The sequence below is a fragment of the Lontra canadensis genome, unplaced genomic scaffold, assembly GCF_010015895.1.
Source record: "Lontra canadensis isolate GAN:19392208 unplaced genomic scaffold, GSC_riverotter_1.0 scaffold143, whole genome shotgun sequence".
NCBI lineage: Eukaryota > Metazoa > Chordata > Mammalia > Carnivora > Mustelidae > Lontra > Lontra canadensis.
Window position 1 is genome coordinate 3,136,189 of NW_022631137.1, and position 26,262 is coordinate 3,162,450.

The 26,262-nt window shown below is 54.9% G+C and overlaps 3 protein-coding genes across 8 annotated transcripts; 2 read left to right on the top strand and 1 right to left on the bottom strand.

The window, feature by feature from the left end:
• Positions 1-1,682: 1,682 nt before the first annotated feature.
• On the top strand, positions 1,683-7,780 carry ROGDI (rogdi atypical leucine zipper). Its single transcript, XM_032843786.1, has 11 exons — positions 1,683-1,732; positions 1,844-1,915; positions 2,652-2,740; positions 2,984-3,038; positions 3,742-3,822; positions 4,654-4,749; positions 5,966-6,064; positions 6,410-6,523; positions 6,608-6,657; positions 6,766-6,892; positions 7,207-7,780. Exons 1-11 carry the CDS (start codon positions 1,688-1,690, stop codon positions 7,246-7,248), a joined length of 870 nt encoding a protein of 289 aa, XP_032699677.1. The 5' UTR covers positions 1,683-1,687; the 3' UTR covers positions 7,249-7,780.
• Positions 7,342-13,512, bottom strand: SMIM22 (small integral membrane protein 22). 5 transcript variants are annotated; one of them, XM_032843790.1, is made up of 4 exons: positions 13,220-13,512; positions 8,568-8,726; positions 8,379-8,479; positions 7,342-8,231 (listed from the first exon to the last, which is right to left on the bottom strand). In XM_032843790.1, exons 2-4 carry the CDS (start codon positions 8,698-8,700, stop codon positions 8,190-8,192), a joined length of 276 nt encoding a protein of 91 aa, XP_032699681.1. In that variant the 5' UTR covers positions 8,701-8,726; positions 13,220-13,512; the 3' UTR covers positions 7,342-8,189. The 5 variants fall into 5 exon arrangements, with proteins under 5 accessions (XP_032699681.1, XP_032699679.1, XP_032699680.1 ...); XM_032843788.1 differs by having other exon boundaries at positions 13,172-13,512; XM_032843789.1 differs by lacking the exon at positions 13,220-13,512 and adding an exon at positions 8,907-8,928.
• SEPTIN12 (septin 12) lies at positions 9,781-24,660 on the top strand. Of its 2 annotated transcripts, none has more exons than XM_032843785.1 (10): positions 9,781-10,034; positions 15,067-15,251; positions 17,916-18,041; positions 18,123-18,204; positions 19,780-19,917; positions 20,063-20,180; positions 20,269-20,364; positions 23,253-23,349; positions 24,236-24,287; positions 24,378-24,660. In XM_032843785.1, the coding sequence occupies exons 2-10, from the start codon at positions 15,089-15,091 to the stop codon at positions 24,583-24,585; spliced, it is 1,080 nt and encodes a 359-aa protein (XP_032699676.1). In that variant the 5' UTR covers positions 9,781-10,034; positions 15,067-15,088; the 3' UTR covers positions 24,586-24,660. The 2 variants fall into 2 exon arrangements, with proteins under 2 accessions (XP_032699676.1, XP_032699675.1); XM_032843784.1 differs by lacking the exon at positions 9,781-10,034 and adding an exon at positions 14,579-14,650.
• Positions 24,661-26,262: the final 1,602 nt, after the last annotated feature.

Consider the following 26,262-nt stretch of genomic DNA (forward strand, 5'->3'; position numbering starts at 1 on the left):
GTTCTCAAGAGTCACTCTGACTGGGTCCCCTCACAGCAGTCTCACCCTCTCCGGCCTGCTCCTGTACGTGTTCCCCACCTGCCCGCCTCTTCATTCTCTCCCTCATTTTCTTCCTGTGGAGACCGTGTTTTCTGTCCCTTCTTTGGCCCAGACCCAGCCTGGCCAACGACAGCCATTTCTTAGGCTCAGCTCTTGAAACAGGAACGAGTGTCTTCACTTCAGCCAGAAGCACGGTCTTCGATGCTTCCAGGGCCCCAGGGTCTCTCGGGAGGGAAGAGAACTGGGTCTGACCCAATCTGAACTATGTGACCCTCAGAGGTGGACCTGAGACATCCTCAAGACCCTAACATTTCTCCTTGGATAGGGGACCAGAGGGGCTTGGAATGTGGCGTAAAAACAAGGAGAAGTCACCTAAAGGATGTCAGTGTTCTCTTCCTCTGCTTGGGCTGCGTTTTCCAAAGTCACACTTTGCAGGTCAGCATTTCTAGTGAACATACAGAATGAGACCACAGGGGTGTGGACCCCTCCCCCTCAACCTTGGCCCTTTTCCGCTGATCAGAAACCAGGCAAGGGATCTCAGAAGACATAGGGGGAGGGCAGGGAAGATGCTGCGTGTTTTTGGCGTAACTTCACTGGGATTTGGAATTCTTTTCTGTCTGAACACAAAGCCTGTTCTAGTCCTAGCCGGACACTTCGGGGAGGGTGGGGGTGGGGGTGGGGAGAATACTGTAATGAAACTGGTTAGTCAATGTTGTCTTAATATTGTTGACAATTCTGTAAAGTTTCTTTTTATGAGTATTTCTTTTTAAGCTATTTCACCTTTGTTTTGAAATCCTTCCCTTTTAGGAGAAAATGTGACACTTGTGAAAAAGCTTGTAAGAAAGCCCCTCTTCCATGACCCTTTTTTTTTTCCTTTAAACCTCCTTTAAATGACAAATCTAGGTAATTAAGGTTGTGAATTTTTATTTTTGCTTTGTTTTTAATGAACATTTGTCTTTCAGAATAGGACTGTGTGATAATGTTTAAATGGCAAAAACATGATTTTGTGCAATTAACAAAAAGCTACTGCAAGCAAAATAAAACCTTTATTGGTAACACAACTGTGACTGATTACCTCAGCAGTGGCCACTACCTGCACCCAGACCCTCCACGCCCAGCGGTGGAGGGAGGAGGGTCGGGAGCTCCGGGACAGCTCAGCCGGCCGGTTCTTCCCGGCCGGAGATCTCAGCGCGCGGAGGGCACGGCCGAGCAGGACAGGCCGCCCTGCCTGCCAATCGCCGGACGCGGCGAGAACAAGCCGCCCGTTGGCCAATCAGTGAGCGCAAGCGGAGCAGGGCGCCCTATCACTGCCGGGAGGGGACGGGAGAAGCGTCCGCCGCGCTCCAGGGGGAGCGGCGCCCAAGCGCGCTGCGCCCGCGGTAGGTTCCCGCGGCGGCTTGGGAGAGCCGACGCAGGCGGGTTCGCGCAGTTGCCAGCCTCGATTCGCAGCCCCCGCTCGGCGGGTCGGAGGCGCAGACGGAGGCGGGGGCGGGGGCGGGGGCGAGGGGGGAGAAGACCCGGGAGCGGGGCGGACGCGCGCGCAGCCAATCGGCGGCAGGGGTGGACCAGCGCGCCGCGGGCGCACGGACGGCAGTTGGACCGAGCCTCGGGCGGACCGCGGGCGGGTGGCGGTCCCTGAGCGGCGGCGATGGCGACCGCGATGGCAGCGACGGCGGCGGAGCGAGCGGTGCTGGTGAGGCGCGCGGACAGGGTGGGGTGGGGTGGGGTGGGGTGGGGTGGGGTGGGGCGGGGCGGGGCGGGGGCCCGCGGGCCCGGGCGACTGACCGCCGGCCTGTCTCCGCAGGAGGAGGAGTTCCGCTGGCTGCTGCACGACGAGGTCCACGCGGTGCTTAGGCAGCTGCAGGACATCCTCAAGGTAAGGCTTCTGGCGGGCCGGCCCGGCTGCGGCTCCTTCCCGGGGCGCCGCGTCTCCCTCCCGATCGCCTGCTGTGGACGCGACGCGCGTTGTGCAGACCAGGCCCTGCCCCAGTGGACTTGGCGTCCGCTGGAGGCATCATTATGTGATTGCCCACTTAATCACAAGCAGCCGTGTGAGCGTGGTGGGTGGGCCTGGAATGAGTCCCCGGCTAGGGGGAGTCTAGGCGGTCAGGGTTGTGTTCAAGGAAGGCTTCCTTTGAAGCTGTGATCTCAAGGTCTCCAGCACCTTACTCAACCTCATGGGGCCTCCTTTTCGCAAGAACGAGATTGCAGTACTGGCGTCACAGGGCTGTTGTGAAGACAAGTCAACTCACAAAAATGTCCAGGCATTGCCTGCTATCGCCAGAATTTCGAGTTACCATGAGTACCGTCATTCCCTGACTCTGCTCCCCCACACTCGAGCATCTTAACCCAGCCTGGAGGTCATCTCTGTTCTATATCCCTGAGTTGGGCAGTCGGTAGGCGTCCAGGGAATGTGAAAGCAACAGCTATCCACTCTGGTAGGACCTGAAACTCAGGTGGTGGGGGAAGGGCCAGAGACATGGGAAGGTGCCCTGGAGGTTGGAAAACTAGCCTACTTTGTCCCTCCCCTAGCCAACCCAGGAATGGGGCTTCTGGAAGGAGAGGTGAGCTGGATTGGGTCAACTTTACTCCACTCTCCTCTGCCTCTCCAGGAGGCCTCGCTCCGCTTCACTCTGCCGTGCTCTGGTGCAGGCACCGAGGGGCCTGCCAAGCAAGAGAACTTCATCCTCGGCAGCTGTAGGTGAGCCAGGGCTGAGCAGAAACAGGAGGGACGGACAGCTTGTGAGGGGGACACCTGGGATACTCTCTAGGGGAGGCTGTACTGCCAAGGCCCTGCCATGCAGACTGATTTCAGCCCCAACATGCAGAGGGTGTGCTGTGGGACAACCTGGGCCATCCTGTGACAGCAGGGGCAACCTGCTGGGAGGGCGAGGTGGTGGGAAAGGGCAGCTGCAGGCCCTGCTCTGACCCCCGCATGTTGCAGCACGGACCAGGTGAAGGGCGTGCTGACCCTGCAAGGGGACGCGCTGAGCCAGGCGGTGAGTCCCCCAGCCCCTCTTCCCTTTCCCTGCTGCTGGAGGGTCCAGTGGGCAAGAGTGTGGGGGCCTCTTGCTGAGCTTTGCCTTTACCCGTTGGCTTTGTGACCCTGGGTAGGATCCTTGACCTCTCTGGGCCTCAGTTTCTTCACTTGTAAAATAACAACCCACCCCACTAAACGTCCTCTGGAATTGGTGTGTGGCTTTAGCGAGAGGTGCAGGAAGAGGGATGCTTTGCACACGGCCTGGCCCTGAGTCTGGCTGGGCCCAGTGAAGCGTGGGCATTGGAGGGATTAGGCTGGCCCCAGTTCAAAGTGGAATCAGCCAACATCTGAGCTCCGCCTGTGCCAGGCACCAAGATGTGGGGGAAGGTTCCTCTCCTCCAGTAGCGGGTGTTCAGTCCATTGGCCTGTACCCATACTCCCTTTCTGCCCACAGTCACACCACCTCCTCCCAGCTAAGGCCACCTTCCCCTTTCTGTCTCTGTTCCCTTTCATTTCTTTGTGGTTCCTTTTGGGCTTGAGTTTCTGTCTCCTGACCTCCCTGTTCACACCCCAAATGCCAGGGAGGATGGGAGATTTTCTGCCCTGTAGATTGGCTGGGGCCTGAGCTACCACACTCATGCCATGTCTGCCCCCTGCTCGAGGGCTCAGAGTGGCTATAAGCAGGAGAGGGGTCCTCCTGCTTATACACTCTTGCCCGTCAGGACGTGAACCTGAAGATTCCCCGGAATAACCAGCTGCTGCACTTTGCCTTCCGAGAGGACAAGCAGTGGAAGCTGCAACAGGTAATCGGGCCCTTTTCCTGCCAGGGCTCAAGCCACAAGGGCAGGCAGGGGCAGGCCTGAGCGGCACTGAGGCCTCCTGGGGTAGCCGTGGGGGATTTAAGGCTGCAGCAAGCCTGGGAAGTTGTTTCCTAGCAGCAAAGCTGGGGCAGGCAGTGCCTGGGACGCCAGAGTCTAGCCTGGAGGGAGGTGGGAACCTGCTCTGTCTGTAGGCCTCTGGGCCCCAGTGGGAAACACGGGGAACTACCCTTCACAGAGCCTCCAGGAGCTTCCAGTGGGGCGGGGGGTTGCCCGCCCCAACCTTCCACACTCCTCTGTGATTGGACCCTGCCCCTCCACCTCAGGGCCTTTGCCCATGCTCATCGCTCTGCCTGGAGCCCTCTCACTGCTTTATTCTTCACTGGGTGATGCTCAAGAGGCACTTCCCTGGGGCCTCCGTTGACGTCCATCTAAAGAGGCTCCTCCTCCCCCAACCTGCAGTCACCCTTTTCTCCTTATGCAAGTCACTCAGTGTGTTGTCCTCTTGTGCCTTTGCTCTGCCACTCTCTGTCCTTCTTTAGAAGGTGAGCTATATGATGGCAGGCCTGCCAGTCTGTGCCATATGCCCAACACCCCGGCAGGGCCTGGCTTTCAGTGGGCACAGAGGGGACAGCTGGCGGAGAGGGGTCAAGCAGCCGAGACCCACCCCAGCCCTCCCAGGAGGACAGTCCCTCAGAGTGAGGCCCTGTCATCGGGGGCCCTGGACACTGTGGCTACTCTGAAGTTGGCGTCTCTTCCTCCTGAGGCCCAGCCCACTGACCTTGCAGTGGGCTTTTTTTTTTTTTTTCTTTTCAGATCCAGGATGCCAGGAACCATGTAAGCCAGGCCATTTACCTCCTCGCCAACCGGGATGAAAGCTACCAGTTCAGGACAGGAGCAGAGGTCCTCAAGGTGAGCTGCCTGCAGGAGCAGGAGAAGCAGGATCCCTACTCCTGGTCCTGACCAGGCCCCTGGAGAGCTCGGCCCCCAACAGCCTCAGGTGCAGCCAGTGGTCGCTCCGTCACCTCTTGATAGACCTGTCCATGCAGTCAGTCAAATGATTCACAGCCTGGGCTCCAGGCAGACCTGGGCTCTGATCCCAGGGCTCCACTGAGCTGTGCAGCCCCAGGTCACTCTCTTAGCCATTCTGTGCCTCAACAGCCTCACCTACAAAAGGGTGCTGGTGTCATGACTGGCAGTTGTGATGATGCAGGCGAAGCAGCCCGTGGCGAATGCTCAGGAAGTAGTAGCCCTCCTAGACGGAGAGAAACCCTTGTAATTCGCAAAGTGAATTCACATGGTGTGGAGGGGTGGGCTGCCCTGACACGCCTCAGATTCATGCTTTAGCTCTGTCCCTCACTTGGGTGATTCACTTACCCTCTTTGGACCTCTGGGTCCTCTAGGAAAACTTACAACTAGATGGACTGAGGTCCCTCCCAGAACTGTGACCACCCTGGGTGTAGGCGGTGCGGCCCCCAGGCCTCCACCCAAAATTTCCCTTTCCTAGAAGCCAGGTCACCCCCAGTCCCATTCCCATGACAATATCTGGAAGCGGTGGAAATTGGGGCTCTGAGGAGTTCTGGCCAGAGCTTTGGTCCTTGTCAAAGGAAAAGGATGAGTTCCAGATGGTTCCACCATTGACTAGCTATGTGACCTTACCACTTTGGAACTTTACTTTTGAAAACGGGGCTGGTGCCCACCTTAAGACCTCAACTTACCCATCCTATCACCTCCTCCAGGAAGCCTCCCCTGGCTTCTTGCACCCAGCCTGGATTACGGCCCCTTCCTCTAAGCTCCTTCATTGCCTGCACCCCCATCCACAAAGACCTCATGCCCCTGGGAGTAACTCCAGGGAGCTTCCGTCTTCCATTCCCCATTGGACCAGCACCCGGGACCCCATGCAGTAGAACCTCCTACACAGATGGTCAGCAGTGCAGACGTCCCATCCCCCACCCGCAGCTGGAACCCAAACATCCGCCCCTTGAACAAGCCCTACACTGTGGGGGTTCAGGCCGTGAGAGTGGGACCACACAGGCAGGAGCTGGGCGCTACCATGACTTGGTCCTTCCCTGATGTGAGAGGGTGGGGGCTGCCCCCGCAGCAGCTGTGACCGGCCACCTCCCCGCAGCTGATGGACGCTGTGATGCTGCAGCTGACCAGAGCCCGCAACCGGCTCACCACGCCAGCCACCCTTACCCTGCCTGAGATCGCTGCCAGTGGCCTCACGGTCAGTGCCTTAGGCTGGCCCCTGCTCTGGGGAGGGAATCCTCACCAAGGAGCCCAGCTTGCCCCTGGGAGGGACACGGGTGTGACGGGGTCCCGGAAACCCCAAACTGTTGTCAGTCGAAGGTCTAGGTCTGTGCAGTTTTCTGGGCCTCCGTCTTGCATCCCCCAAATACCCCGGGTCTGGGTCAGTGGTTCCCGAGCCTGGTGCAGGAAGCTCCCCGGGGCACCTGGGAAGAGTTTGGAAGCCCCAGTCCATGGGCTGGGGCATGGGGTCCCCCAGGCGGTCCTGGGGAATCTGTGCCTGCCTGGCCCTCATGCCACCTGCTTGCCTGGTCCCTGTCCCCAGCGGATGTTTGCCCCAGCGCTGCCCTCCGACCTGCTCGTCAATGTCTACATCAACCTCAATAAGCTCTGCCTCACCGTGTACCAGCTGCACACCCTGCAGCCCAATTCCACCAAGGTGAGGGGGACCCCACTCGCCCCCCCACCCCCAAGTGCCTTGCAGCCTCTCGGGCCTGACTGGGTCTGATGCTCTTCTGCTTAGAACTTCCGCCCCGCGGGAGGCGCCGTGCTCCACAGCCCCGGGGCCATGTTGTAAGTACGGTGCCCTGCAGCTCCCTGCCCGCCCCAACCTTCCACACCTTGGGGGCCGGGGGGCCAGGCTAATCAGGCCACCCCCAGGGACCCTCCTTCTTCCCCCAGCGAGTGGGGCTCCCAGCGCCTGGAGGTGAGCCACGTGCATAAGGTAGAGTGTGTGATCCCATGGCTCAACGACGCCCTGGTCTTCTTCACTGTGTCCCTGCAGCTCTGCCAGCAGCTCAAGGATAAGGTGGGCTGTGGGGACTGTGGGGGCAGGGCGGGCCTCTCAGACAGATGGGGCCAGCAGATACTAGGCTACTAAGTCATTTCATTTTGGAGGGATTCCAGGGGCTCTTGTCACACCTCCAAAGCACCCCCAAATCTTCACGTCCTTTGTACCTTCTGCACACACGAGCAGATGGGCCACGGTGTGGCTGAGCAGCAATATCCTCTCCCTGACACATTGCCCCTGAATGACCTTGAACCTGGGTCACAGGCTACAGTAGGGGCCAAGCCCCCTAACACCTCCACTCACCATGTCCCCCCACCTCTCTCCCTCCCTAGATCTCCGTGTTCTCCAGCTACTGGAGCTACAGGCCTTTCTGAGCAGAGCACCCAAGAGCCTGACCCCCAGGGAAATGGCCCCTGTCCCCCTCACCCATCCCCCCCAGGGACGTTGGCCAAAGCCAGAACCAGGCGGCATGGGCTATTATTTATTTCTCTCTTTGCCCCATCCTGCTCATCACATTTGCACAGATGGAAATGAGCACTGGAAGCACGGAGAGACAGGGATGCTGGCTTGCTTTTTCTTTTACTGGGGGTGGTCAGGAAGGCAGAGCCCAGAGGTGGCCCACATTCCAAACCCTGCCCTCCCTTCACAGCGGGAACCTTTGGACTTGGGGTGGCGCCAGGCCCAGGGCTCTCCTCCTCCCTCCTCTTTCTGCCTTCTGACCTGCCCCAGGATGGTGACGGGCAGCCATACTTTCCCCTCTGTTGGAGGGTGAGGAGTGGGCAAGGGCCCTAAGCTGGGAGTCAGGAGGGCAGACAGAACCATCCACCGCCTCGATGTGGTGTCCTTGAATGTGTTTGCTCCGCATCCCTGACAAGGCCTCCAGGAAATAAAGATCATCTGACTTTACCTGGAGCGTCTTGTCTGTCTGTCTGAGTGAGGACCAAGCTGGGGATCCCTGATCATCAGCACCTGGGTGGAGTACCCCACGACGGAGCCCCTGGCCTCCTGTCCCACCTTTGAGGGGGTCCTCCAGGCTGCCAAGGCACTGAGTGGGCTGGGGACAAGGTTTCGGCCTCAGGGTTCGGGCCACTGAGTTGGAGCCCAGCTTCCCCTGCTGTCAGCAGTTGCTGTGGGACCTGGAGCGACAGTCCAGCCCGCTGAAAGCCGTGGGGGAGCAGGTGGGCATCCGGAGAAAGCATCGAGTGCCCACACTGCCCACCCCTTGAAGGGAAGCTCAGAACACATTCCGGACAACCAAGGCATCGGCATTGTGCCAGCAGGACACACGGACAGGGGGGCTGGGGGGCTCGCTGCGTTAAGGTTCCAGGGCCAAGTTATCCACTCCCCTGCGGTGTTCCTGCAAGAGAGGCACGGGGGCTGGCCGGGCTTCCCTTGTGTGTGCCTGGCCAGCCCCTCTCCACAGGAGCCCCAGCACCCCCTCTCCCCAGTGCAGTTCCAGGCTGCTGCCTCCGCTGGCGGGCCTCACCTGCCCGGCGGGCCTCACCTGCTCGGGGCTCACCTTCCGGGGTCTGGAGGCGCGGCGGCTGCAGCAGCTGTGGCAGCAGCAGTGGAGACAGACCAGCAGCAGCAGGAGCAACACGGTGCCTGGGGGCGGAACGCGTGTCCAGATATGGCCCTCGGCCAGGCCTAGGACAGGAGGCCAAGGGGGGCCAGAGGCCGGGGCCACACTCACCGAGGAAGATAAGGAAGATGATGAAGGCAGCAGTGTCCCAGTTAGACTGGAACAGTTCACCGCTCCTGAGTTTCCCCAGCACTTCCTGGGCTGTGGTCTCCAGCTCTTTCTCCAGGTCTTCTGCCAAGTCCATCTCCGCTCGAGGCCTCTGGGTGCCACCTGCCCCGGCCCCCCAGGGCTGCTTCAGAACCCTGTTGTTTGGGACTGGGCGGCATCCAGGCCTCCCGCAGTCCAGCCCCTGCCCTGTGCCTGCCCTGTCCCACACCACCCCTCCACCCCTGCCCTGTCCCTTCCCACTACCCCCCAACCCCGGCAGCCCCACCCCAGACCCCCACCAGCCTCGGAGCTCCCCCAGCCAGGCAGGTCCTGAGAACACCAACTATTTCCTGCTTCCGGATCCTAGGTGCCGCCTGAGGCCCTGGCACCTTGGCAACCGGTCCCACCCTTCCCAGGGGGCGGCCAGACTCCAGAGGGCGGGGCCTGTGCCCTAGCAGGTGTGCTCACAGCCTCCCCACAGCAGCAGGTGCTGCAGGACCCACAGAGGGAGCCACGGGCCCTGAAACTCTCTTCCTTCCGGGATTTTTCATGTTTTCTCTGTAGACCAGACAAGCAGCCTGGAACACAGTGCGCCCTGGGCCGCTGTGGACTTCATGAGTAAAGACGGAGGGAAACGTGGTTTCCATTCCACATCCCTTTCCTGGGCAGGTGGCATTTGCCGGCATCGTACTAGGAGTCTTCTGTGTCCTTGTTTGCTGTATCCTCATCTTCAGGTCAATCCTTACGAGAAGATGCTTGTCCTCTCAAACAAGCTCTTTCCCCGGGACTTGGGGGACCTGGGGGCCTGATGCTGACCACAAAGGCAGCTCTCACTCTCCCTTCCTTCAGCACACATGGATCCAGGCCCACCAAGGGCCCAGGACCGCTCAGCACTTGAGGTCGGCCATGCCCCAGGTGGACACAGTTTCTGGGGCTTGTGGTCTAGCAGGGGACAACATCTCAGCTAGTGTCAGGCTCCGGATCAACCAGACCACCGTACACCCACTACCAGATGTGTCCTTGCAGCAATCCTGAACGGGCTATTCCCATTCTCCCCACATACAGATAGGAAAGGCGCCACCTTGAGAAGTCTAGCAACCAGCTCAAGTCACACACCCGATGTACCCATTTCCTGTTGCCACTAGAACATATCACCCCGGCACTTAGCGGCTTCAAACAATCCAAATTTATTGTCTCACGGTTCTGGAGGTCAGAGTCTGAAACAACAGCAGGGCTGTGTTCCTTCTGAAGGCTCTAGAGGACGAGCTGTTCCTTGCTTTTTCTAGCTCCTAGCGGGCAGTCTCTGCTTCCATCCTCATTTTCTCCGGCCCTGACCCTTCTGGCCTCCCTGTGACGAGGACCCCTGTGATGACATCGGCCCACAGGATGACCTCACGATCAGAATGACGTCTGCAAAGTCCCTTCTGCCAGGTAAGTTAACATATTTGCTCCGAGGTTCCAAGGATGAGGATGAAAACATCTCGGGGGAGGGGGGGGGGGGCAATGATCCTGCCGGCCATACCTAGAGTGAGCAGAGAAGCCAGAACTGGGACCCAGGCACTCAGACTCCAGAGCCCTTGACCGCCATATTCTAGGGTCTCCTGCCCTGGGTCCCTACAATCCCTCCATCCCATTCCGACGTCTCTGAGCCCTGTTGCAAGAGGCAGGGTCATTTTGAAGCAACCAGAGTGTTATTGCCAAAGGAGAGGCAGGGCTGCAGCCACTGTGGAAAGCAGTCAAGTAGTGCCTCAAAAGGTCACACGCTGGTGATAGCAAACGCCCAGCTATTCCGCTCCCAGGTATAGACCCAAGACAACTGCAAACAGGTTCTCAAAGACTTGGGCACAAATGTTCACAGCGGCACTCATCTCGAGAGCCAAAAGGTGGGAACAGCCCATGTGATCTGTCCATACCGGACCCTTCCTCAGCCACACAGAAAAATGAAGTCCTAACACCTGCCACAAAACGGATGCCCCTCAAAGACATGCCACACGGTGAGAGAGGCCAGACTCAAAGGGCCACACAGAGTGGGGTTCTGTTTCCGGGAGACGTCCAGAACGGGCACATCCAGGGACTAGCACTAGCCAGGGACTGGGGAACTCGGGGGTGGGGTGGGGAAGGGAGGGAGTGTTTAGTGCTGATGGCATGTCCTTTAGGGTGATGAACATGTCCAGGAACAGGACAGGGGTGGTGGCATTATGACATTGTGAATGCACTCAATTCTGGTCTGCCACTTATCTGCTCGAAAGAAAGAACGGATAACGGTGGGGGAGGGGGGTGCCTGAGTGGCTCAGTCGGTTGAGCGTGCGACTTCTTGGTTTTAGTTCAAGGCATGATCTTGGGGTCCTAGGATTGAGCCCCAAGTTGGGCTCTGTGCTCAGCAGGGAATCTCCTTGAAGATTCTCTCCCTGTGATCCTCCCCCACCCCACTGTCTCTCTCTAATACTTAAATAAATCTTTTTTTTTTATTTTATTTATTTGACAGAGAGAGAGACGAGAGAGGGAAACAGGCAAGGGGAGTGGGAGAGGGAGAAGCAGGCTTCCCGCACAGGAGGGAGCCCGATGCAGGGCTCAATCCCAAGACTCCAGGATCATGATCTGAGCCCAAGACAGACGTTTAAGGACTGAGACACCCAGATACTCTGTAAATAAATCTTTTAAAAAAAGAACAGATGGGGCGCCTGGGTGGCTCAGTGGGTTAAGCCTCTGCCTTTGGCTCAGGTCATGATCTCAGGGTCCTGGGATTGAGCCCCACATCAGGCTCTCTGCTCAGCAGGGAGCCTCCCCCAGTCCACCTGCTGCTCTGCCTACTTGTGATCTCTCTCTCTCTGTCAAATAAATAAATAAAATATTTTTTTAAAAAAGAACAGATAAGGTTTAATTTTATGTGAATTTTACCTCAATTTTACTTATTATTTTTTTAAAAATGATTTTATTTATTTATTTAACAGAGAGAGATCACAAGTAAGCAGAGAGAGAGGGGGAAGCAAGTCTCCCCGCTGAGCAGAGAGCCCGACTCGGGGCTCAATCCCAGGACTCTGAAATCATGACCTGAGCCAAAGGCAGAGGCTTAACCCACTGAGCCACCCAGATGCCCGTACTTACTTATTTTTAAGTAGGCTCTACACCCAACATGGGGTTGAACTCACAGCCGGAGCCCAAGAGTTGCACACTTTATTGACTGAGCCAGCCAAGAGCCCCTTTACCTCAAATTTTTTTTTTTAAGATTTTATTTATTTATTTAACAGAGAGGGAGACAGCGAGAGAAGGAACACAAGCAGGGAGAGTGGGAGAGGGAGAGGCAGGCTTCCCGCTGAGTGCGGAGCCCGATGCAGGGCTCGATCCCAGGACCCCTGGATCATGACCTGAGCCAAAGGCAGATGCTTAACTGACCGAGCCACCATTTACCTCAATTTTTTTTTTAAGATTTTATTTATTTATTTGACAGACAGAGATTACAAGTAGGCAGAGAGGCAGGCAGAGAGAGGAGGAAGCAGGCTCCCCGCCGAGCAGAGAGCCCGATGTGGGGCTCGATCCCAGGACTCTGGGATCATGACCTGAGCTGAAGGCAGAGGCTTTAACCCACTGAGCCACCCAGGTGCCCTACCTCAATTTTTAAAAAGAGGGAAGCACTGGGGCTCTTGGGTGGCTCATTTGGTTGATCATCTGACTCTTGATTTCAACTCAGGTCATAATCTCAGGGTTGTGAGATTGAGCCCCAAAGTGAGCTCCATGCCCTGCCTCGGGCTCTGTGCTTAGTATAGAATCTGCTTCAGATTCTCTCCCTCTGCCCCTGCTCCCTGGGGTCCGCAGCTGTGGCCCCTGTCCCCCCACCATTTGGCCGGGCTGGGTGGGCAAGAGGCCTTCTGTCTGCTCCTCTCCCCACTGACCCTTAGACTTCCCATCCAGACCCTTGTTTCTTGTTTTTCATTCCCATTATGAAAGTAAGACCTCCCCATGGTGGGGGTGGGGAGGTAAGACATTTTCATTAAAGAAAATCTGGGACATTCTAAGCTGTTAAAAAACAAAAACCCCCATGAGAGCCCCCAGACCCAAGCAGAGCAATGATGGGGGGGGTCGTGTGGCAGGACATATTTCACGTGGGTTAGATCCCCCAGACTTGGATCCTGCTCCCAGCCCTTACTGCCCACCAGTGTGTGACCTTGGGGCACAATCCCTGATCTTCTTTGCCTCAGTATCCTTTTCTGTAAAATGGGTGTATACATAGCATCCCCCTTCTCGTCTTAAGATTGAACGGAATAATCTGCATTAACACTTCTTAGACCGATGAGACGCTCTAGAAATACACACTAGATGGCCGTGTGTTACTCACCAAATTGTGGGTGTGATTTCCCCCCCAGTCTTCTGTTCTTCGTATACCTTTGGGCTCAGCGGCCAGGCTCACACTGCTCAGATCACTTTACCCTGGGCTTTTTGCAATCCGCATAGCCAAGGGCACCTTGCAGGTGACTGCTGCTTTCTGCAAACCTGATCATCTCGCTTGCAGTGAGAGTGGCCACCCACTGAGCCTTGCTCCCCAACACAAATTGTTCAGAACCCACACTCACATGTGATTTTTTGGGAGGGGGAGGGGTCTTCTCTCCAGAGTGGCTTACTTCCTTAAGGGACATTTCCAGAGGCCAGATCTCCTCCTGCTCAGGGCCAGTCCAGCAGTCCCCAGTACTGTTCAGTTGTCCACACATAACATTCTCATTTGCTTTGAGGAGGAGGCCAGGCTCCGGTATCCCTCCAGAGCTGGGGACTGATGGCTTGAGAGATTTCTCTGCTCCAGGCCAGGCTCTGCCCAGTCCTCCCGCCACAGGCCCTGCCCAGCCTCAAGTCGTGAAGGTGAAGTTTGAGCCTCTGCCTTATAGATGTGTAGAAGGTGGGGGAGCAGAAGGGTCTGGGTACAGAGGGACAGAAGCTAGCTGGGACTCAGGACAGTGGAGGTGAGTGGACTGGGGCGGACTCGGTGAGTTCCCGTAGGCAGAGCAGGGTCAGCAGGCTGCTTCCTGCTTTTGTAAATACTTTTAAGGCCACACAGCCACACCCTTTGCCTGTCCGTGGCTGCTTTCCCGCTCAGACAACGGGGCTGAAGGGTACATGCCATAGAGATGTTATGACACACAGGCTTTCAGAGAAGATGTTTGCCAGCACCACCAAGGACTGCTTACACGCCAGGAAACAGGTAGGAAAGAACTGAGTCAGGTGGATTTGGTATAGGAAACATCTTATCAGGGACACTTTAGGGAGGGGTGAGGACTACGGCATAGTGGAGAGTTCATGGCCCAGCTACAGAGGGCAGCTCATCAGCTGTGGGCTGGGCCAGAATCACCAGGGCTTTCATTCTCGAAGATACACTGGAATTCTAGATGTTCCTGTGAACAAGAAAAGAGGCGTTAGAAGGTGAGAACATGGACTCAGATCCCACCCACCCTACCACTTCCTCACTAGGTGACCTTGAACACCTGGGTCAGACCCTCTCTGTAAACTGGAGGGAGTAACAACGCCTGCTCCAGAGGGCCCCCAGAGCAACATATGCACAGACTACGTGTGGGGCAACTGTTTCCTACATCAGTCTTTGGATTTTCAGTGCTAGCACCAGCAGTGGACAGACGGAAGAGGACACACAGATGTTCTGCTTTCCGGCTATGGATCACAGGTTGGCTTCTCCCAGCAGAGGGGTTAAGGGATATGAATTTGGAAGTCAGAGGGACCAGCTGAAGCCCGCTTAGCCCAGTTAGGTGACCTTGGGTGAGGGAACTGCCCAGAGGCCCTGGGCTCTGTCTGTGTAACAGGAGGCGGGGGCCGCCGTAAGGATTTAGGGTAGTTTTCAGAAAGGACCTTGGAGGATCTTACCTGTCCCTGCCTTCAGCTCCCTGCTGTAGAGGAGCCCCCCCCCACCCCCCACTCCCTTGAGGGGAAAGGGGTGGAGCTCAGATTCTTCAGTTAACTGTCACCCTGTCCTGTCTCCCTCACCACACTCTCCAGGGTCTGCCAGGACAGAACAGCCCCCTGAAGCTCCCTCAGAGTCCCAAGGTCATCAGGTGCCACACAAAAGCTGCTTCTCCCTTTCTCTCTGTCCCCACGGGTCCAGACCCTGGGCTTTGCCAGGCTGGTCACATTCTGTAGGAGGTGGTGGGGAGTAGCCGAGCACGTATCCTGCCTGGACCATGGGTGGGGGCGGGAAGAAGCTGGGGGAGGGGATTGGTGGGGGAGGAACAGATTCGTGGGCTTGTGCATCTCAGGGAAGGGTTCAGCCTCCCCTGAAAGGCAGCTCCTCCAGGAACCTCACCCCAAGGCCCTTGAGCCAGGGAGATGTGGAGGATGGGTAGATTACGAGGTATCGTGTGTGGGGGGTGCCTGGCAACAGAGCTCAGGAGCCAGAGTCCAGAAATGAGAATTCAGGGGTCCCCCTCTGGGGCCCCAGTGACCCCCTTCTTCCCACCCACCTGGATGACAGGCATTGCTGTGTCCTTGGCCCCATGGAACCCATGAGGCAGTCCCCCTCCCCCTGCTCATCGAGACCCTCCAGCCCCAGGACCCTACCCTGCGAGACACTTGGCTACGTGGGCATTGATGCTGTGCTGGACCAACTGAAGATCAAGGCCATGAAGATGGGGTTTGAGTTCAACATCATGGTAGTGGGTGAGTGAGGGGCGGGCACTCACAGGACAGACCAACGAGTGCAACCTTATGGGCCCTGGGCACATCACTTCACCTCTCTGAGCATCAGTCTCCCTATCCGTAAAGGGCCTGATAATGGTCCCTTTTACCAGGTGTCATAGTTGAAGATCTAGAAACCCTGAGGCATTAAAAGACAAGAATTACCCAGAAAGCCCCAGTCAAACCCAAACCGAGCAATGAAAGGGGAGGCTGTGGCAGGAAGTGGTGAACACCTAGACCCAGATCCTGGTCCCAGCCCTTAACACCTACCAGTGGGTGACCTTGTGCACCTTCCCCGACCCCTCTCTGCCCTCTTTCCTCATCCGGCTTAGCACAGGGCCTGGCGTTCAGGAGGTTCTCCAGAACTGCCTTTTTATATATGCAAAATTAATTTTGTAGGCCAAAACTACAATTTTAACAAAACAAAAAAGCTACAACAGAACATAAAAGGTTGGAGCACGTAGCACCCATGAAGAGTACTATTCTAAGGCACTGCTGTCCAACAGAACCATAATATGAGCTATGTACCATCATTTTTTAAATTTACGGTAGCTACCTTTAAAGAAGTGAAGAGAAACAGGAGAAATTAATTATAACCACTTATTTTATGTAACCCAGACTATTCCCAAACGCTATCGTGACCTGACATGTAATTCACGTAATAAATGATCCATGAGACATTTTGCATTCTTTTTGGCAAACCCAGGGCTGCAAAATCTGGTTTGTATTTGCCGCGGATCACACAGCTCAATTCTGCTTTGCTGTATTGCTGGTGGCAGAAGCCAAGTATGACTCCCAGATAGGATAGCTCATCCCTAAGGACCACGTCCATTTGCTACACAAAGGTGTGTGGTTGTGAAGCAAGGTGCTCCCTCCTGCAAGGTGTGGTCCGCAGAGTTTGAGAAGCCCCCAGAGCAGGGAGAATGGACCGTCTACAACAACAGACAGTCTGGGTGTATCTCACCAAATAGCATCAAGCGAAAGGAGCCAGGCAGGAGAGCACACACTGTGTGATTCCCTAAGACAAGGGGAAGCAGAACCGTGCCCAGCTGTCGAAAGTCAGAGCAGTAAGCAGTTGTCCCTGGGGTCTTGGGGCTTATAGCTACTGAGATGGGGCGTGAGCAGGCTTGTGGGGAGCTGTTGCTCCATCTCTACGTCCATGAGCTGTTCAATTTGTGAAATGCGTTAAACTGCCCATCAGCTTGAGTGGATAAACACAATGTGGTCTGTTCCTGTGATGGAACATTATCCAGCCATGGGAAAGAACAAAGGCCCCACAGCTGGTATGACATGGATGAACCCTGAAAATGGGATACTTAGGGGAAGAAGCCAAACACAAAAGGACAAACATTGCATGATTCCGTTTGTAGGAAATGTCCAGAATAGGTAAATTCACAGAGACAGAAAGCAGATTCGTGGTTGCCAAGGGTGACCATGGGGGGAGAACAGGGACGGGCTGCCAATGGCTGTGGGGTTTCTTGGGGAGCAATGCAAATGATTTGTTTTAGGGTTTTTTTGCAAATTTTTTTTGCAAGTGTTTGTTTCAAGTGTTTGTTTTTGTTAAAAAAACAAACACACAAAATTCACAGGTGCCTGGGTGGCACGGTTGGTCGTGTGTCCAACTCTTGATCTCAGCTCAGGTCTTGATCTCAAGGTCATGAGTTCAAGCCCCACATTGGACTCCATGCTGGGCATGGAGCCTACTTCAACCTACTTCAAATATTTCTTTTTTTTTTTTTAAGATTTTTATTTATTTATTTGACAGAGATCACAAGTAGGCAGAGAGGCAGGCAGAGAGAGAGAGAGAGAGGAGGAAGCAGGCTCCCTGCCGAGCAGAGAGCCTGATGCAGGGCTTGATCCCAGGACCCTGGGATCATGACCTGAGCCGAAGGCAGAGGCTTAACCCACTGAGCCACCCAGGCGCCCCAGAGCCTACTTCAAATAAAGAAAAATGTTTAAATTTAACCTAGTCAGTTGGAAGGTCTAATTGGCTTTATTACATGGTTCGTGAGTAGGGCAGCATCCCATCCAACAAGTAGAGGGGAGCTCCACGGGGCTGTGCTATAAGGCTTTGGGGCTGTTGTTTTGTCGTTGTTGTTTTGGAAGGTTTTTATAAGAAATGGGGAGGGGGGCGGTGCAAGGAAAATTAGCAAAAGGAAGGATTGTTCCAGGCAAGGCTGCTTTCCCTTAGGGGACAAGCCGGGGTCCCAGGTGGTTTACCTCCCTTTCCTTTGGGGGATGGAGAGCCCCATGTGACCAAACCTCCTTGATGCTGGCCAGAAAATTCCTGACCTACGAGTTAACACCACATTTCCGGGGGGCGACTGGGTGGCTCAGTCGGTTAAGCCCCATGACGCAGGTTATTTTTCACAGGAGCTAGACAGAGGTGATGGGTGCATAACGCTAGGAATGTACTAAATACCACTGAATTATTCACCTTAAGTGACTAATGGTTCTTTTTTTTTTATTGTATGAATTTTGCCTCAATAAGAAGGGGGGGGTTAACATTGAGGGGGACCCTGACGATACTACCCACCCCTCTGTATGTTATGCTTACAAAACAGTTCACTTTCTAAAACTATTTAAGAGCCTGAGAAGCACTGGCTAAAACGTCCACCACCATTGCTGTCCCCCCGTTACTCCCAGGGCAGAGCGGGCTGGGCAAGTCCACAATGGTGAACACCCTCTTCAAGTCCAAGATATGGAAGTCCACTGCGCTGGACCTGGAGACACCTATACCCCAGACGCTGAAGCTGCAGTCGGTGACGCACAGTGAGTAGCCCCCCACCCCCCTCCCCATCCCGCTCCACTCCACCCCCGCCAGTCTCGCTCCACTCTGCTCTCCCCACACAGTCATCGAGGAGAAGGGCGTGAAGCTCAAGCTGACCGTGACCGACACGCCCGGCTTCGGGGACCAGATCAACAATGACAAGTGGTGAGTCCTCGGGAGTGGGGGCCGAGCCCTGGTGGTCTCTGCCCCTGCCCCTCTGGCCTCTGGGAAACAGCCCAGCCCTGAAGCAACCTAACCCGGCTCTGGCATCGTTGAGTCTCAGTTTGTTTGTCTGTATAATGGGTGTGTGCAACCATCCCTCCAAGACTGAAGGGAGTTAAGTACGGAAATGTCAGAGCTTGCTGGCTAGCATACAAAATAGTTGCTCAATCAGGGTTATGGTATAGCAGGGGTTAGAAGCCCACACCGCCAGGACCGCCAGGTTAGACCACTTTCCAGCCATGTAACCTGGAACTGCTCATGGAAGCTCTCCATGCCTCAGTTTCCTTCTTTGTCACTTGGGGATGTTGACACCCACCTTGCAGAGTGCTTCTAAGCTCTCGATGAGACCCCAACCCCGTGACAGTGGTTGGTCACACACACACACACACACACACACACACACACACAATCAGTACTGGCTACATAATCTGGGGGACCCAGTGAGATGAAAATGTGGGGCTCCTTGTTCAAAAAAGTATGAAGAATCATAAAACCACCACTACACAACATTCAGCCAGGTGCTGGCCCTCTGAAGCAGAGACGGTGGGACTGCTCCTCCTGTGCTCCCGAGAAGCCAGGCCTGCACAGGGTGCCTTGGAGAGCACGTCCTGTGTGCCAGGTCTGTCCTAGACTCAGGGACACAGCAACGAGCAAAAGAGATGAACATCTTCTTCAACCTGAAACTTACATTGTCATGGAGCAGCGGGGCAGTGAGCACAGTAAATCAGTTATACCCGGGGTGCGCCTCAGCTCCGTCATGCAGGCAGGACAGCTCTGAAAGTGGAAAGGGTCAAGAGCAGTCAGAATTGCAGTTCTAAGCAGAATGATCAAGCAGGGCCTCCCGGACAAGGAAACGCTAGGGTAGACTGCCAGGAGACGCAAGAACGAGCCGTGTGTAACGCGGGGGAGAGTGTTCAAGGCACAGTGGCACGTGCACAGGCCCTGTGGTGCGTTTGTTGCCAGAAGGCTGGTGTGGCTGGCGGTTTGTGAGCGGCAGGGAGAGGAGGAGGAGAGGGCAGGCAGGAAACTGCAGCGGGATGGCGTGGGTCCTGCTAGTGCAACCTAAGGCGTTTGGCTTTCCTTGAGCCACTGCAGGGTGGACAGAAAAGGGATATGCTCCCACTCCTGTTCGTAAAAGGATCTTTTGGGGTTCTGTGTTGACAGTAGCCCAACCAGGGCAGAAGGGACAAAGGGAGAGGACACAAGGAGATCCTTGTGGCAATGAACTGGGCTGTGACAATTTAGCTCTTTTAGTACCACACCCCTGCAAAGTGTAGGTGCTCACATTGTCCCCATTTCAGTAGCAGAGAAGCTGAGGCCCCAGCTTGAGCATGGCAGGGGGCCTCTCTGATGATCCCAGGGAGTAGGAGGAGGGTACCTGGGTAACCAAGGGCCTTGGTTGTACAGTACTGAGAGTCCTGCGTCCTGGGCTGACCAGGGCCATTGGGCTTCCTAGCAGGGGAATGGGGTGGGGCTCCCATGGGCAGGGCTCTGAGATTAGTCTGTCTGCGGCCCCAGCTGGGACCCTATCCTCGGCTACATCAACCAACAGTATGAGCAGTATCTGCAGGAGGAGATCCTCATCACCCGCCAGCGTCATATCCCCGACACCCGGGTGCACTGCTGCGTGTACTTCGTGCCGCCCACGGGGCACTGGTGAGGTCGTTGGGCCTGCTGGGGGAGGGCCCCTGCCCAGGACGGAGAGGAGGAGGAGGAGGTGGAGGAAAAAGAGTCCCCGGCGTGGGCTGGGGGCTGCCACTCCCACTCATACTCACCACTGCCATCACCCCCACCGGAGCAGCCTGCGGCCCCTGGACATTGAGTTCCTACAGCGGCTGTCCCAGACTGTGAACGTGGTGCCCGTGATTGCCCGGGCTGACAGCCTGACCATTGAGGAGCGAGAGAGCTTCAGGCGCAGGGTGATCTGGGCATCCAGGGTGATGGGGTCGGTGGGGGCAAGGAGGAGGCAGAGTACACAGGATGAGATGAGGTCACCTGCGCCCCCAGATCCAGCACAACCTGAGGACCCACTGCATCGAGGTGTACCCGCAGAAATGCTTCGATGAGGATATCAACGACAGGATCCTCAACAGCAAGATCCGGGTAGGAGGCCCTGACAGGGTGGGCAGGCTGGCATGACCAAGACTGGGTGATTTTCTTTCCACTCATCCTTCCCATGTGCAGATTCATCTCTCTCTACAGCTTGGGGCTGGGCGGGGAGGCACATACTCCTAGCAGGTCTGAACATCCATATATCCACAGACTCAAAAGGTGACCAAGAAATGGGTCATAGCAACCACCCACAGAACGGGGGAAAATGCTTGCAAGTGATGTATGTGATAGGGACTTGTAAAGAACTCTTACAAATCAACAGTATAAGATAAATACCCACTTTAGAAATGGGCAAAAGTTTTTTGTTTTTTGTTTTTTTATGTAGGCTCCACACCCAGTGTGGAGCCCCATGCAGGGCTTGAACTCACAACCCTGAGATCAAGACCTGAACTGAGATCAAGAGTTGGTTGCTTCACCGACTGAACCACCCGGGCACCCCTAGGCAAAGGTTTTGAACGGACATTCCCCCAAAGAATTTGAACAGATGGCCGAGAGGCACACGAAGAGATGTCGGTTCGGTAACACCTGTCATAAGGGAAACGCAAATCAAAACCACAAGATACCACTTCACACCCACTAAGACGTCCGCGATCAAAAACGACAGGCAATCCCGAGTGCTGGTGAGGATGTGGACAAGTTGAACTTGCACACGCTGCTGGCGCTGGCGGGAAGGCCAAACGGAACATAATGTGGCAGTCCCTCCAAAGGTTAAACTCTAAGTTAGCAGAGTACCCAGCAGCAGTCCCACTCCGGAGAGAAAATGAAAACCTATGTTCACATAAAAACGTGTACACGGATGTTCCTGACGGAAATACTTGCCATAGGCCAAGAGTGGACATAATGCACGTGTCTTACTTATGAACGGAGAAGCACACGTGGTGTGTTCACACAATGGAATATTCTTCAGACTTAAAAAGAAAAGAAAACCTCACACAACGTGGATAGACCTGGAAAGCATGAAACTAACTGAAAGGAGCAAGACCACAAAAGGATAAACATGACGGGACTCCGTTCCGAAATGTCCCGAACAGAGAAATCCCACAAAGACAGAAAGTAGGTTAGTGGTTGTTGCCAGGGGCTGGGGGTTGGGAGGGGAATGGGGAGTGACTGCTAATGGGAGTGGGGTTTCATTTCAGCGCGGTGCAAGTGCTCTGGAATTAGATGGTAGGGATGGGGGCACAGACTTGTGAATTGTACCTGTAAAGCTGCTGAACCTTTAAGAGGGTGAATTTTATGGTACAGGAATTCTATCTCAGTAAGGCTGTTCCAAAAAAGGAGCGGGGGGAGGGGAGAGTAGCTAATATCTTCTTTTTCCCCAAATCAAGTGAATTAGGACTCCAAACCCCCACCTTGCTGTCCTTGCGGTGCATCTAATGTCTGTCTGTCTGGATTGTTCAAAGGACCCTGGTAAGGCCTAGGATTCATCATCCATCATCCATCACCCTAGACTTGACTCCCTCCCCAGGGGACCCTTTCTAGCCTGCAGGGCAGCGGCCCTACACAGTCTCAAGGCCAGTTGCCTTTGTACAGTAAACAACCCGCACATCTGCACATGGAGGCCCTCCTTCCCAGCTGGTACCCAGTGTCCCCATACATTCCAATGAACAGGAGTTCCTCTGAAACACTAAGAGAGCCTCGACCTCCACCACAATCTGGTTTCTGCCCCAAGGCCTGTGAAGGCAGCAGCCTGGCCACAGCTGGACGGAACCGGAAGTACAAGGAGAACAAACCTGACATCTCAGTAAATCATCCAGACACCAAACATTCATTGAGGGTTTGCCACAGGTTGGCGCCTAATAAGTGTGCAACAGATAGCTTGCTGCTGTTAGCGTCCGTGTTGTTCCTCATTACAAATTAACTCTCAGAGAAATAAAAAAACAAAGCCCTGGACAGCACTTTGCAGTTTATGGATTCGCGTCTTCTCCACTTCCGACCACGAGCAAGTGAACAACTAGAATTTTCAGCAGGGCTCGGGAAACGTTTTTTTTTGTTGTTGTTGTTTTGGTTTTTTTTAAGATTTTATTTATTTATTTGACAGACAGAGATCACAAGTAGCAGAGAGGCAGGCAGAGAGAGGAAGAAGCAGGCTTCCTGCTGAGCAGAGAGCCCGATGTGGGGCTCCATCCCAGGACCCTGAGATCATGACCTGAGCCGAAGGCAGAGGCTTAACCCACTGAGCCACCCAGGCACCCACAAACGTCTTTTTTTGTGTGTGTGTGAGGGGCCCGAGATCATGATAAAGGTATTAGACTCTGCAGGCCACGCCGTCCCTCCACAGCCCCCACCGGTTGCTATGGCAGCAGGAAAATAGCCTGGACTGGAGTAGATGACTGGATGGGCTGCGTGCCGACAGACTTTCCACGTGGAAAAACAGGCGTGGCTGAATCTGGGTCGCTCACTGTAGGTTGCCAAGCCCTGGGTTACAAACCTGTGTCTTTTAACCCTCATAATAACTGATGAAGGTGGTCGCAGCTCCTGTTTCCCGGGTAAGAGATGGGCCATCCGCAAGATTATGTTATTACTGTGGCCTTGGGTAAACTTCCCAAACATTCACAAAGCCTGTGTATGTGCTGTTCTGACTCCCCCTTGACAGATGAGGAAACCAAGCCATTGATGAGATTTTGTTCCTGGTGACTTTTTTTTTTTAAGATCTTATTTTTAAGTTATTTGTTCACCCAATGTGGGCCTTGAACTCCCAGCCCCAAGATCCAGAGTCACAGACTCCACCGAGACAGCCAGATGCCCCGTGTCTTTTGCCTTTAGATCTCTGTGCTTCTTCTACCACTTTCTCTCTCTACGGAGGACAGTGTGCCTTTCCCACAGTGACTTCTCTCCCCACCTCCCAGGCAAGGCCAACCCTTCTGTTTAATCTCCTGCAGGACCGGATCCCCTTTGCTGTGGTCGGGGCTGACCGAGAGCACCTGGTGAATGGGAGGTGTGTCCTGGGCCGGAAGACCAAGTGGGGCATCATTGAAGGTCAGTGCAGGGAACTTACAGAGAATGCAGGTGAGGGGGACATCCTACTGCCTTTGGCACCTTCAGCCCCTATCCCAGGGCCCAGAGTGGGCAAGCCCACAGTCAGGAAACAGACACACCTGGGATCAAGTCCCTCTTTGCAGCTGGGAGGCCTTGGGCAAGTTCCCCGACTCTCTGAGCCTCAGTTTCCTCACAGTAAAGTGGGCATGATGACAACATCAACGTCATAGCCAGTTGCTTTGGTGCAGTAGATGAACTGCACATCTGCACATGGAAGGTGGTGGGACAGGCCAGGCCACTGCTTTGCACAATGGCCAGCACCCAGAAGATACCCTAGGCACTCACCAGAATTTACTGTGGGCCTACTGCGTGCCAGGAAGACTATATGTGGTTCCTGAGGGGATACAATGAAAGGAGGACTGGCAGGGTTCTTGTCCTCATAGAGCTGATGAGACGATGAGACAAAGTGGGGTGGGAGACAGGGCTGCCTGAGGTACCAGAGGGAGGCCTCCCTGGGGTGGAGACTGGGAAGTGAAGGAGGAGAAGCCAGGGCCTGAGCCTACAATTTTCCAATATAATTACTAAAAGGATGTAATATACACTGTATATATGGTATATAATGTAATGTAATGTAGTAATTATTAAGGATACAATAACGGTTAGTGGATTCATTGATTCAACGCTTTTAGGAACCGCCAGTTCCAGGCACTGGGGAACAAAGCAATGAATGAACGAATGAATGGGAGGTGGGATAAGACAGTGAGAAATGTGGGGGAAGGGTTGCAGTGGATAATGGGGGTACACAGCATAAAGCCGCCACTTACTCAGTACGCACTGAGGGCAGAGCAGGCAGGCCAGGGCCAGCGCTCCGTGTCCTGTCTTGCAGTGGAGAACCTGGCACACTGTGAGTTTCCCCTCCTGAGAGATCTGCTCATCCGGTGAGGACCGGGGAGCCCGGCACGGGGGCTGCGGGGAACCCAGGGGGAAGCTGTGGCAGGGCCTGGGCTGAACTGTTGCCCATCTCCCAGCTCCCACCTCCAAGACCTAAAGGACATCACCCACAACGTCCACTACGAGAACTACCGTGTCTGCAGACTGAATGAGAGCCACCAGCTGCCTCGTGGGCCTGGTTGGGTGAACTTGACCCCAACCCCTGGAGGGCCCCCGGCCACCCCCCGGACATCGAAGGTGCGCCAGCAGGCCCAGGATGACTCTGAAGATGACGAGGAGTGCTGAGCACCAGGGCGCCCGGGCCTCGGGGCTCCCAGTGTCCTCGGCAGCCCCCAGCACACACCCATATACTAGAGCATGTATTAAAGGTGGACATTGCTTTTTATGAAAAGCTGTGCTTGGAAAACAAAAGGCATCCTGTAGATGATTTCTTTGAGCTATCATCAGATAAAAGCATGGTTCTTCTTCTTTTTTTTTTTTTTTTAAATAACGGTGTGAGACCCCAGGCCCTTTGGGGAGTCCTGAAGACCTGGGAGCATGTACCTTGGACCACAAGCCCCTTCGCCCCAAAACCAGAGCCAAGTTCCAAATCTGGCTCTGTCGTGGTCTGCCAACCCTCCTTCCCCACACAGGGCCGGACCCTCCGTCATAAATGCTTAAAAAGTCCCCATCTTCAGCTATCTTCCCCAAACTCCCTTTCCTGTCTTCCTCTTTGCCCTGCCCAGGCAGACCAGCATGAGGAGAAGACTGTTCTCAGCTCAAGCAGGGGGAAGAAATCCATTCTTCCTCTGCCTTTTTGCTCCTTTAGAGCCTTCAGTAGGTTGGGTAATGCCCACCCACAGCGGGGAGGGGCAATCCTCTTTACTCAGTCTACCAAATCAAATGCCAGTCTCTTCTGGAGACACCCTCACAAATGTACCCAGAAATAAGATCTTGCCAGCTGTCTGGCCATCCTTTGGTCTGGGTAAGTAGACACTGAAAACTAACCATCCCACGAACTGGAAGTTGCCTCCTCCACGATGCCCTCCATGACTTCCCCAGGCTGATGACTGGCTGCCTGCTCTGCATGTATCACATGGTTTGTTTTCAGGTCAGTCTCCCTCTCAGGCTGGGAGGTCTGTAAGGACAGAGCTATATCAGCTTCATCCTGGACATGACAGCTGGTCGGGACCCAGCTGTTAAGTGAACGAACCCTAGATTGCCTGCCTCATAGCTGTTCACCCCACCAATTCACAAATCTGCCAACCAGGCTTAAGGAACTCCCCGGGGCCTGTGGGGACCCACACCATCCACACCAGCATCCCAGAGGTAGCGTGTTGCCACAGAGGGATTGAGCACATTCCTGAGGTCAACATAGCCCCAGCCAATACGGTGGGGATATCTACCAGCACAGGGACTTGGGCTCTGCAATTGTATTTAGAGATAGTATTAGACCTTATGTTTCTCAGGGTTCCTGGATGGCTCAGTTGGTTAAGCATCTGCCTCTTAATTTCGGATCAAGTCATGATCTCAGGGTCCTGGGATTGAGCCCAGATTGGGCTCCAGGCTCAGTGGGGAGTCTGCTTGAGGATTTTCTCCTTCTCCCTCTGTCCCTCCCCCACCTTGCAAATAAAAGAGAGGAAGGAAGGAAAGAGAAAGAGAAAACAAAAAAGAAGTAAAGACAACCACGGTACAATCTTGCCTAGTTTTTTAAAGATTTTATTAATATATTTGAGAGAGAACACCAGAGGGGGAGACGGGCAGAGAGAAAAGGAGGAGCAGACTCCCCACTGAGCAGGGAGCCCCATGCAGGACTCGATCCCAGGACCCCAGGATCATGACCTGAGCCAAAGGCAGACATTTAACTGACTGAGCCACCCAGGTGCCACTGAATGATCTTGGTCTTATGGGGAATCTAAAAGAGCTGGATTCATAGAAACGGAGTAGAGCAGTGATCACCTGGGGCTGGGATATGGGGGAGAG

What these genes read in the sequence shown, in the direction of transcription:
- ROGDI (XM_032843786.1), top strand. Translation starts at nt 1,688, where the DNA reads ATGGCGACCGCGATGGCAGCGACGGCGGCGGAGCGAGCGGTGCTG. An exon ending in TCGCTGCCAGTGGCCTCACG is followed by an intron (nt 6,065 to 6,409) that starts GTCAGTGCCTTA and finishes CCCTGTCCCCAG; the next exon opens with CGGATGTTTGCCCCAGCGCT. An exon ending in CACAGCCCCGGGGCCATGTT is followed by an intron (nt 6,658 to 6,765) that starts GTAAGTACGGTG and finishes TTCTTCCCCCAG; the next exon opens with CGAGTGGGGCTCCCAGCGCC.
- SMIM22 (XM_032843790.1), bottom strand. Translation starts at nt 8,700, where the DNA reads ATGGACTTGGCAGAAGACCTGGAGAAAGAGCTGGAGACCACAGCCCAG. An exon ending in CATCTTCCTTATCTTCCTCG is followed by an intron (nt 8,480 to 8,567) that starts GTGAGTGTGGCC and finishes TTCCGCCCCCAG; the next exon opens with GCACCGTGTTGCTCCTGCTG. An exon ending in GGAAGGTGAGCCCCGAGCAG is followed by an intron (nt 8,232 to 8,378) that starts GTGAGGCCCGCC and finishes CCTCTCTTGCAG; the next exon opens with GAACACCGCAGGGGAGTGGA.
- SEPTIN12 (XM_032843785.1), top strand. Translation starts at nt 15,089, where the DNA reads ATGGAACCCATGAGGCAGTCCCCCTCCCCCTGCTCATCGAGACCCTCC. An exon ending in CAGATCAACAATGACAAGTG is followed by an intron (nt 18,205 to 19,779) that starts GTGAGTCCTCGG and finishes CTGCGGCCCCAG; the next exon opens with CTGGGACCCTATCCTCGGCT. An exon ending in GAGAGAGCTTCAGGCGCAGG is followed by an intron (nt 20,181 to 20,268) that starts GTGATCTGGGCA and finishes CTGCGCCCCCAG; the next exon opens with ATCCAGCACAACCTGAGGAC.